Genomic DNA, 11,280 nt, shown 5'->3' on the forward strand with positions numbered 1-11,280 from the left:
CTGTAATACTTCAAAAAGAGTGTATTCCTCATAGCTAATGTAAGATTGAAAAGTTTAAAAGTGACACACAGACAATAAAATGACAGATTTATGTTATCTGATTAAGAATTGAAAGGTAAGAAACTTTGTAAAGCATTACACTGGAGTCACAAAAGTTGAATAACTACCAAAATATATAATCAGCTGAAATTACTAAGAAGCCACTTTTCTTAACATTACATCCACTGGAAGGGCATCTGAACGACACTGAGAGACTGAGACTGAGCCTTGTCTTTAATATTAAACAGGTCATTCAGTTCCTCATACGTTTTCAGAAGAACAATAAGATACTGATGAAGTGTGACTTTGCATGGACTGGAGTACTTCGGAGAAATGCCATGCATAGTAATTCCTGTTCTCCTGTCACTCCTGAAAAAAAAAGAATCAAATTACAAAGTAAAACAAAACCATGTTTTCTAACATGTTGATTTCATAACTATATGTACAGTATATATGTGAGCTAGTTTAAACCGGTTGAAATTAGGTCTGGGATGTTTAGACATGATTTAACTCGGATTTCAAACAAATTTAACAATAAAATCTGGGTTGGTGCCTACTTAGGAGGGATAAGGCTTACAAGGTGTACAAATGGACTGCTTTTATGTTCAACCTCATTATGATGATCATGATACCTTTTTTTTTAGATGACAGATGAAATAGATTGAGCTTTGGGTGGCTAAGGTGTTGTGTAGCTTGTCCAAATACTCACTTCTCATGTAACAATATGAACACTGTTTAATGCATTTTAATCCACATATGTCCTTCTTATCTTCAGTGTTCATGCAGTATCCTTCAGAAACTACAATGTCGAATGTATGCAAATACAGATGCTGGCACTAGTAATGGGGTTGAATCGTTGAATATTTATGCTCTAACTGATTAACATCACCCTACTTTGCATACTGCCTGATCTCTGTCTGTCTTGAAAAGAGACTTAAGTGATCAGAGATGTGATACAAAATTCAAGGATCTCCTTCTCTTACCCTTAAGGTGACAGCTGCAGGTGTGCATGGTTGGAATCATCGGTGTCAACCTTCCCCCCATCCAGGACTTGTACCTGTCCCAGGCCAGGAAACCGGCAGGTAGCATTACCGCTGACCCCTCACACACTGGACACAAATTCTTCAAACTCCTCCCCTCTGGCAGGCGCTACAGATCACTGTGCGCCAAAACAACCCGCCATAAGAACAGTTTCTTCCCCCAGACTCTGATGAACACTAAACCATAACAGTGTCATACCTGTCATATAAATACTCTGTAAATATACATGTAAATATACAATGCAACAAGTCTCCAAGCAGAATTCCATAATTCTTATTTTTGTATTATTTAACTACTATTTTTATAATGTAAAAACTACCTCTGCTACTCACCACTGCACTTTATCATATTATTTTAGCCTGTACATATTAGTCATGCCTATTTGTTGTTCTTTTGTATTTATAGCTGATGTTATTGTTTTTAGTTTTATTTGTTGGTCTTATTCTTATTCTTATGATCCCACATGACAAACAGCCATAGCCGGTTCTTTTCTGCAATAGTGGTTGTTCATAAATAAAAGTGTGTATTCATGAAATGCTTCTTTAATGTATTTAATCAGTGTTTATTCTCAAACATGACCAATCCATTGTGCACACAAATATGCTTTCGGTTCATAGCGCTACATTCACAAATTGAAGACATAATTCAACACTGTTGAGGGTAATCACAATCTGCAGTTAACAAAAAAACAACCACACATGACAGCAAAAGTCAAGCAAAGCTCAATACAAGTAAACGTATGAAAAGGTAAAAGGCTGGTTTACGGGAGAAAATAAATTAAAACCCTGAGTCAAGCGTCACAATCACAGCATTGTTTTCATCAGATATGTGTAAAGGGACATTAACCGATCATCATGCCATTTATAACTTATAGTGTAGCTTTAATTCTCATAGTTATGAGAGTTCACAGTGTTGCAGATAAAGGATATGTTTTAAGTTTGTTGTCTCACTCTTAAAACTCCAAATAAAGGGAAATACGGTAATAAATACTGAATTTCGTCAAAGCATAACAGAGCAGTTTCTTAGAACTCCATCACTGTTGACAGAATGAATTCACTTCCTTTCCATTACCTTCCAACCAAATCGTGACCTATCTCTTGTTAGCAGGTTTGCAGACCAGCAGATTTTTTGAGGTCGTAATTCAACTGTAAATGGTCAAAAATTCTTTAAATTTCAAAATTTGAATAGGACTTCTAATGCATGTTGCCTATATGGTCCATGCTTTCTGAAAAAAATCAATCTGCTAATGAGGACTGTGTGATTCCCTTGAAAACTCCAGAAAAGACGATTAAGCAGACTTTGAGGTGAGATTGTTTTTGTCAATAGCTGTGTCCAACATCACACAGAAAACTGCCTTGTTCATTTTCACTCATGTATCCGTGGACCTAAAAAGGAAATACGTTTGACTTACTTTGACGGGATACAGGCACATTTGCTTTGCTGTTGAACAGGATTTATCCCACACTAATATTACATTTAAGACTACCACTAGCTGCCAGTTAGCGTAGCACTTTGCCTGGAAATGGGTAAACCAGCTAGCCAGCTAATAATATCTCATACAAAAACGAAAGTGGAAAAAACAAGGAGTCAATTTAAGGCTAGCTTCTTACTTTAGACCTGGACATTATTTTACATTTTTGTAAACTTTTTGCACTTCTGAAAAATCAGCTTGAAACAATGTTGTAAATAAAATATTTAGCACATTCAGTAAATGGGTATGGTGCTCCTGAACAGAAGGAGTGAGTGATTTTTTTCTTTGTCCATTAAACACTGCTTGGTGACACAAAAATAGAGAAAACCGGCATACAAACAATTATCTATCACAGCTTAAACCTTAAGCATTTCAGTAAACAACATTTTTTATGTCTGTGCTCAAAAAAACATTTTGTCATATTCTGCTGTACGACCTTTGGAGAATGTGTACAAATGCATGATTTCAGTTAATCCTTCTCTCTTTCACACATCTGAGCCACAATTTTTAAGTGAATTTAACCCTGTTAGAACAGTGTTAACACTAATCTTAAGCTTAGCTAGCTGAACCTTCACAGCATTAAACATATTGTGCAAACACACTGTCTGATTCGTAGTGCCACACACAAAGGAGGCTAGTGTTACTCCACTTGTCATGTGATAGAAGCACTATCTACCCTGATAATGTTTGTGAAATAACATATTATGAGGCCGCTCATTTTTCTGCAGTTAACAGCACAGCACACAACAAAGTCTTTGTTGAAGAGTAAAATAGATATTCCCAAGTTTGTCCAAAAAAGTCTTTAAAGGAAAAGTCATTGGCTTTGACTCAGCGATCTCTGCAGAGCCGTCGAAACTTCTGCTTTGTGCTTCATGTCCATAGTAACCATATAGATGCTGTTGTCATTGATGCTGTTGGAGACATGACATGAATTTGATCCCATGCACTGCAAGCATATCTGCTTCACCTCCCTTTTGAAGCTGTGGCTGAAGAAGTAATAGATCAAAGGATTGTATACAGTGGAGCTCTTTGCAAACATGCACGGCAGGAGACTGACTTCAGGGGGGATGGTGCTGCTGTCACGAAAAATTGACCATAAGCTCACGAGGCCATACGGTGACCAGCAGCCCATGAAGCCTAAGCTGACCAGCACAGCTATCTGTGAAAGATAAGAAGAATAAAGTGAGAAAAAACCCCCAATCATGACAGGTTTCACAGAGAATGACCTTTTACATCTGAATGTCAAAATGTACGCCCCAGATGTATGCAAAGTAAATTCAATAGCCGTTTTCATATCCTGAACACCTTAATCTTATCATTGTTATAATATCCTCAAGACTTCATATTGCCAAAGATTTTTTTGTATTTTAAAGCTACATGACATTTTCTACTGGTTATTTTATTTTTATTTTATGCCAAGAAGCTGAAGAAAGACTGTCCTGTAATTAAGAGATTTGTAAAATAAGACATACAGTATATGATTGAAGTGGATTACATCACATTGACTTACTGGTAACATTTAAACCCTTTGTGAGGTGAACATTAAAGAGACTTTGAGAAAGGCCTAAGTGGTTAGCTTCACCTAATCAATATATGGATGTATGGCCAAAGTAACAGATAATGACTTAGAAGATTTGTAAAGGTAAAGGTTAAAGTCATTAAATCAGATGACTAAAAGTAATGGACAAATAAATAGCTGTCGATAAACCAACTCAAATAGATATTTAAATGTAACACTTAAGTGTATTAATATTAAAAGGTAATGTATATTAATGAGTTTATTTATGAAGACTGGTGGTAGAAAGATTACTATCTGTGACATTTTCTTTTCCATTTACAAATCCTTATATACTGTGGTATCCTATACTTTGTACCATTAAACATCAGGTGTATGATCTTCAGTTCTGTGGATCTGTCTGCCACCGTTTCAGTCTTTGACCTTTTCTTTCTTTTGCTCCTCTGGTTTTATCTCTTGCCTTGGTTTTCCCAGAGTAAACAACCAACGTCAGATTAAAACGACTTCTTTGTGTGCTTTGATGTGATAACAGTACGTTCTGTAGAGTCTGGGATTAGTGCATCCCAAGCATAGATCTGTTCATCAAAGCTAGTCTGATATCACACACTTTTGCCATGAAATGGTGCTTTCTGAAGACCTGAGTCAAGTACTTAACACACACAAATAATACACCACTTTTAACACAATGAAAATCCCCCAAATACAAATTTGTGTCTTATCTTTCCTGAAGTTCACAAACATATGATAACAAAGCTTTTTCATCAAAGTGAATAACTTACGACTAACAGCCTCCGATGGAGTTTGATGATATTTGGGATTCTGTTGCTGTTGTTCATTGACTTTTTGTAGGTGAAAAAGAGGTTGATGGCGATGCCAAAGTAGCAGCATATGATGATGAAAGAAGGAGTGACGAGGTTCAAAGTAAACATAGAAATGACGAAAGAGAATCCTTCGTGTTTCATTTGTCCCCAGGCAAGAGAGCAGGACAGGCCGAAGGGCTCGGGACCGTACCGTCCCCAGCCCATAATGGGAAACATAGCCCAGATCAGAGCATACAGCCAGATCCACATGCACAGCACCTTCACTGTCCTCCAAGTGATTTTCTCCCCTGCAGAAAAGAATATGAAGCCATGATTATTTATGCAAAAGTATATTCTTTATTTGCATGAAGATCAAAGTGACTGTGGCTGTATATAAGAGATAAACAAATCTTGCTGTGCTAGGCCATGATTAGATGAAAACTTAGGTTATGCCTAAGCGACCCTGTGATGAGTTTTTAACTGGTTGTGAAATAAATCAAAATTGACATTGCTGCCTCTTTATAACCCACATATGCAAACAAGACCATCAGCAACAAGACTGACAATTTCTATATTTAACACCAGAAACCACTGTAATGGGTAGGTTTTTGGACCAGATGATTGTCAGCACATTGAACAGACATTCTGTCTTTACATTTTAAATATCAAATAGCAACAATGAGTGACATATTTGACTGCTAAAGGACAGCAGACTATCATTAGGAAACACTACCATGTGCAAAAAAAGATAAGCAAAGTGACACAATGTACATCTTTGCCCACAGTGAGTGCCAAAATGTAAACAGGCTGAAAGTAATTGATAGCACTTTAGCACCATGTCTGATGGTTTGGTAAATTAGGGTCAGAGTTATTGCAAAAATGAACAAAATAAAAACATGGGAGTATTAAGTTTAAATTTGACTGGGTAGAAGGTATATCAGTACATAATCAAGGCTAGGTGCACACAGACAACGAGCTAGAACAGGAGCTTTTTATTCATAAATGTTGGTCATTTAAACGCAAAGGTCTAAGCGTGTACAGTGAAGTCATGACCCCATCAATTTGTAGTTTTAGTTTGTGCCCTTACATGCAAGAGGCGGCAATTTCCCCTACACAGAAAGGAGTGTTGACAAGGAGCTTGTCTTGAGTAGGCTGTTACATTAAGAGGGTTGCATCAGTATTCATCGATAAAGCCTGTATACATTCAACAGTGGTTTCATGGATAATCATATTGCAAATAGGTTGTCCCTTATGGTGGTTCAGTGTAAGCATGTTCTTTGATTTTATTCAAGGTTAATGCAAAAAATGCTTGAAGAAAAAAAATCCAGCTTCACTGTTAATCTCTCTCTGGATAATAGATGTTGAAGGGTAATTTGAGCGTCAAAGCCCTTCACTAATATAAATTGAGAACTGGGAGGGTAAATTTTAAACAGAAATTCAAATGAAATTTGAATGAATGAGATTTCTGTACATGCTATACATGCATATAGGAAAACACATTGCCAGTACATATCTGCATAAACTTAATTCCATGTATATGCAAATACTGGCTGAGCAAAGACTAACATGATTACTTTTCTCTCACTGACTGAGAAGTGGTGGGGGTGTATCTAGCAGGCAGTTAAATTTGTTATATGGGATGCATAAGGAAACAACCAGGAACTCAAAAAGTTGTTTCAAGGAGTTATACGTTATTAAAGGGACAAAAAATCAAGTTCTTATTAATATCCCAAGCTTACCTTATGTAAAAATCGATCCAATTGATCTACAGTAAAATGTGATTAGTTTTCTATCTACTCAAAATAGGATTTCATTACAGCACAAAAGTGGGCATGACAGTGTTTGAAAGAGAAAACCTATTATTATTTCTGCTTTTTCATTATTTTTTAAAAACAGATTAGCTCTAGGCTATATTTTGCAGCCTACACTAAGATATTTTTAGAAATTGAGATATTACATGAGAAGGAGCTGTCCCTTATGCTAATGAATGCTTGTAGACTATTTGTGCTCTAGATGGTCTCATTTTAGTTCTGGTATGATGATTATATAAATATCAGTATATTATATATATATATATATATATATATATATATATATATATATATATATATATATATATATATATATATATAATATACTGATATTTATATAATGTATGTGTGTGTTCATTAGCTATCTATCTGGTTTGTTTATATTGGGTAAGCCTGCCTATTTTTGTGTGTTCTGAGAGGCAGTTCTGAACACATAAGATGAAATGTGAGCATATATGAATCTTCATCAGCCATTGACCATAGTGTGGGCCTTTCATCTCTGTATGATTGGACTGTTCTACTTGGCTACATCCACCTGATACCACTTCTCGGGATGCAGAGTCAATAGCCCAGTGCTGTCCATGCTGTTAATTCTTACATCTTTGCATTTTCAAACCAATCAGTTTACCTCACGCACAAAACTTATATCACATTGTTGCTAAGATAAAGGTCAAATGTCCGAGCACAGGAAGTTAATGAGAATACCTGGCTGGCAACATGGCTGAACTGAGGCATTTGGCATTTTGAAGAACAAATTGACATTTTGGGCAGTCTGATCACTCAAAACACCCCCAAAACCACATTTTTGTTTAAACCCCTTTACTGATACCCCCTCCAATGACAACTTAAATTCATCACCTGATCTCTGTGAACAACTGAAAGTAGTCCTTGTTGACAAAGTTGAGAAAATTAGATTGCAGATCCATAATATCTGTCTTCCTAATGCACCTGTCCCTGAATCAATGAGTCTTGCCACCCTGGAAAATTACAGACCAATTATAAAACTTGTGTTCTTACCCAAGGTATGAGAAAGAAAATGTGATCCAACAAATTCAAGCTCATTTAACAGAAAATAATTAATTTGAAACATTTTAATCTAGCTTTGGTTCCCTACCCAACACAAACACTGTTTGATACTGTGCACCATAATTTACTCATTGACAGACTGAAGTAGTGGGTAGGGATCACTGATGTGATTGTAAATTGGTTCATGTTGTATCTGCACAACAGTAGTTTTGTGGGGTGAACAGCAAATTCAATGTCATCAATGGCAAACTGACTCCATGAGGTTCCCCAGGGTGCAGTTCTGGGTCCAAGACTATTTTCTATTTACATGATTCCTCTTGGCAATATAACCAGTACATATAATGTGCATTTTCATTTTTACGCAGATGACATCTAACTTTTTCTTTCCATCAGAGCTACTAGTGACCCATCAAACATTACAAACTTTTATATATTTCTTGCAGAAATAAAATAATTTTGTTTCCTTCTGCCTTGACTACAGCAATTCACTATTTACCTGTCTCAATCCAAATTCAATACACCACCTTCAGACAGTTAAAAATGTAGCAGCTCGGCTTTTAACCAGAACTGAAAAAATACTCCCACATCATCCCACTTCCAGCATCCCTACATTGGTGACCTGTTGATTTTAGTATTGATTTTAAGATACTTTTAAGCAAATTCACTGCACAGCATGGACAAGCCCCTCCATATATTTTTGAGCTTTTATCCCCCATTGAGCCAATATGCTGTCTGAGGTCATCTGATAGTGCTCCGTTGGCTGTTCTAAGGGCTTGACTGAAAACTAGAGGTGACAGTGTCTTTGTTGTTGAGACACCTAAACTTTTGAACACACATGCAGTCAGACCATCATTTTATTTCACTACTCCTTATTTTGCAGCATCCATCTGTCATTCAAAGTAACCACTCTTCTACTGTATTACCCATTATCATAATAATAATAATAATAATTATTATTCATTACTTCAAGCATTAACAGAAATCAAACAGTTGACATACCCATGACATGTTTGAGGTGTTTTAGAGAATCCTCAGATCGCCGTCTCACATGCAAAGTTGAATTATTATATATATATATTTTTTAATTGCAGCTCCGGGAAAGCTTTAAGGGAGATTAAGGAAAAAAAAATCTCCATGACTGATTCTACTTATGGATTGGTTTAACCACCAGGCATCAAGTTTGGTGAGGCAAAAATTAAGTTTTAGCTTGTAAAGGTTTCATGACTTAAGCTGAATCATCTCATTGCCACAGTAAGGGCTATCACAGGAATAATGATGGCACCTTGTGGTGCATGGTAAATGTGAAAATGAGGTTTCACAGGGTTTAAACGTGTCTGCATAAAATTTGCATCATGCTTATGTTCTCCAGAGGATAAATCTTAAAATACCAGGAAAATACTTTCTGATTTCAGAGCTCAGTGATACTCACTAGGAGACTGCAGATTGAGAGACACAACGAACCGAACGATGGCCATCACAGTCAGGTTCATGATGCTGGCAATGCCAAAGAAGAACCCCACTAGGCCATAATATATACAGGTAGTGTCTCCTCCAAGCCAGCGGTGGCTCCAGGCAGAGGCCACAGCCAGAGGGTACATGGTGATAGCTGCTCCCAAATCGGTTACTGCCAGATTCACACTCAGCAGCTCTGGTGGTTTCATCCTTGATGACCTTTTGACTGCCATTATGATGACAAGCAGGTTTCCAACAATGGAGAGAACAGCTGAGGAGGTAACAGAGAAGGAGAGAAAAGAATAAAAGCTGAATAAGGTTCCACTGTCATGATAATGACAAAGAGGTTAAAGGAAATTAAATCTGAAGACACACACTCAAATGATGCTTTTAAATAAATCCATGTTTTGATTACACCCGGGATGTGTTGAGGTATCTCGCATAAAGTTATATAACACATATAGTTTTTACTGCTTGGAGTGGTCACACAAAGTTTAGATAGAGACACCTTAACTGTTCTGTAATTATGGTGAGAATTAGCATGCTTACATCAACAGAGTTAAAGTCCACTACTGGATGTAAACCAGATGTTAAGGGAAATGTGTGTGCGTCGTGGATTCACTTAAACCTATATAAGGGTTGTGTTTAACAGCCTTCGAGGAGAGTGCATACACACAAAAATCTAATTAAAATACAGATTTAAACAGCACTTCAGTATATTCAGGCAGCTGATGCTCTTGATTCATGCATCCAGCGTACGTTCAGCCCTTGTTTTTAATGATTTTTGATGTAAAATGAATTACATTTACATGAAGGGCACTTGAAAGCATTTTGTCACAATGAAAGTCCAAACAAAATTAGCATATAGAGATAGATCGGTACTGTATTGATCCCTTGTGGGAAATTGCACTGTAATATGCAGGTTTAAAAAGAAAGATTAATTAAGCAGCGGCGCAAAGACTTAATAGACCTCAGTATATTTAATCTCCATTCATTAAAGCTAACAGAATTTTTGATTTACAATGCACACCTTTTTTCTTAGTGTCTTTTTAATTAGATTGTGTAATGCGTACTCAAAACAGACCTAAATCAAGGGACAAATTATCATACATAAAACAACAGAGCATTCACTAAGTCTAGAAATGTCTGTAACAATATTACAGGCTTAAGTGGATGTAAGGGAGTTCCTGTTTTTCCCAGCACTGTATAAACATAGTTATTTCTCCCTTGTGGGACAGACTGCTGACATTCCAGGGGCAGTGGAGGGACATGGTTTGGACTTTAATAGAACATCCCCAGAGCTCTATTTTATGTTAATGGATACTTATTGCATCAGCCAAATTCAGTTGCACGTGCTTCTCCTGAGCTAGCAGACAGGATAAATACAGAGCGGGTACACATTAACCAAGTATTACCATGGGGTGTGACTAGGAACAGGTCAGCCCTGGGGGTAATGTGTGTAAAAGCCAGTGAGAGTATAAAACAAACACTTAATAGGGGTTTCCTGGGAGCTAAAAGGAGGAACAGCTACTTAGTAATGCAGTCATTTTATGGAGGAAAAGCCCCCGAACAGATGTTACAGGTTTAGCTAGTAACCGATTACTCCATGGTAGCATCCTAAAATAAGCTAAATAAAGATAATTATTTAATTGAGTGGGCTGACATTCAGTGAAACATTTGCTTATTATAATGTCAGGTAATTGTGGAGTTACCACCATAGGCTGTATAAAACATGAACGTAGTCTCAGTGACCTCATCCATATGAATATGAAGCAGAGTTCTGAGGCCCAATGACGACGGTCACCATATTGGAAATGCTTACTCAATCTAACCTTGGCTTGACCTATCAAGAGGTGAAGGGGTGGACTTGAGGTGGGTGTCCTGGCCAACAGATACAAGGTGTTTGTCTATCATTCAAGTCTTGTAAAACTAGAAACTCTAAATCTCCAAAATGAATGTGTTATTAAGAAGTCTTTTGCATTGGCTTCTTTTTTTAACATCAGAGGTTGCTTCTTTGCCACCAACAACAGGTGTAGCTAAGCTTAGCATACAGAGTGGATTCAGGAGGGGGCAGCTAGACTGGCTAAACCAGGTAATAAAAAATGTATTTGCAAGCACTTCAAA

At 36.9% G+C, this 11,280-nt stretch overlaps 1 protein-coding gene across 1 annotated transcript; it reads right to left on the bottom strand.

The window, feature by feature from the left end:
- Nucleotides 1-2,671: 2,671 nt before the first annotated feature.
- On the bottom strand, nt 2,672-9,422 carry LOC117824368 (opsin-5-like). Its single transcript, XM_034699840.1, has 3 exons — nt 9,134-9,422; nt 4,847-5,175; nt 2,672-3,710 (listed from the first exon to the last, which is right to left on the bottom strand). Exons 1-3 carry the CDS (start codon nt 9,387-9,389, stop codon nt 3,366-3,368), a joined length of 930 nt encoding a protein of 309 aa, XP_034555731.1. The 5' UTR covers nt 9,390-9,422; the 3' UTR covers nt 2,672-3,365.
- Nucleotides 9,423-11,280: the final 1,858 nt, after the last annotated feature.

Source organism: Notolabrus celidotus, chromosome 13, assembly GCF_009762535.1.
Source record: "Notolabrus celidotus isolate fNotCel1 chromosome 13, fNotCel1.pri, whole genome shotgun sequence".
NCBI classification, from domain to species: domain Eukaryota; kingdom Metazoa; phylum Chordata; class Actinopteri; order Labriformes; family Labridae; genus Notolabrus; species Notolabrus celidotus.

Coding starts and splice junctions, on each gene's coding strand:
- LOC117824368 (XM_034699840.1), bottom strand. CDS start 9,389: ATGGCAGTCAAAAGGTCATCAAGGATGAAACCACCAGAGCTGCTGAGT. Junction 5,176..9,133: donor TCTCAATCTGCAGTCTCCTA/GTGAGTATCACT, acceptor TCTTTTCTGCAG/GGGAGAAAATCACTTGGAGG. Junction 3,711..4,846: donor TCCATCGGAGGCTGTTAGTC/GTAAGTTATTCA, acceptor TATCTTTCACAG/ATAGCTGTGCTGGTCAGCTT.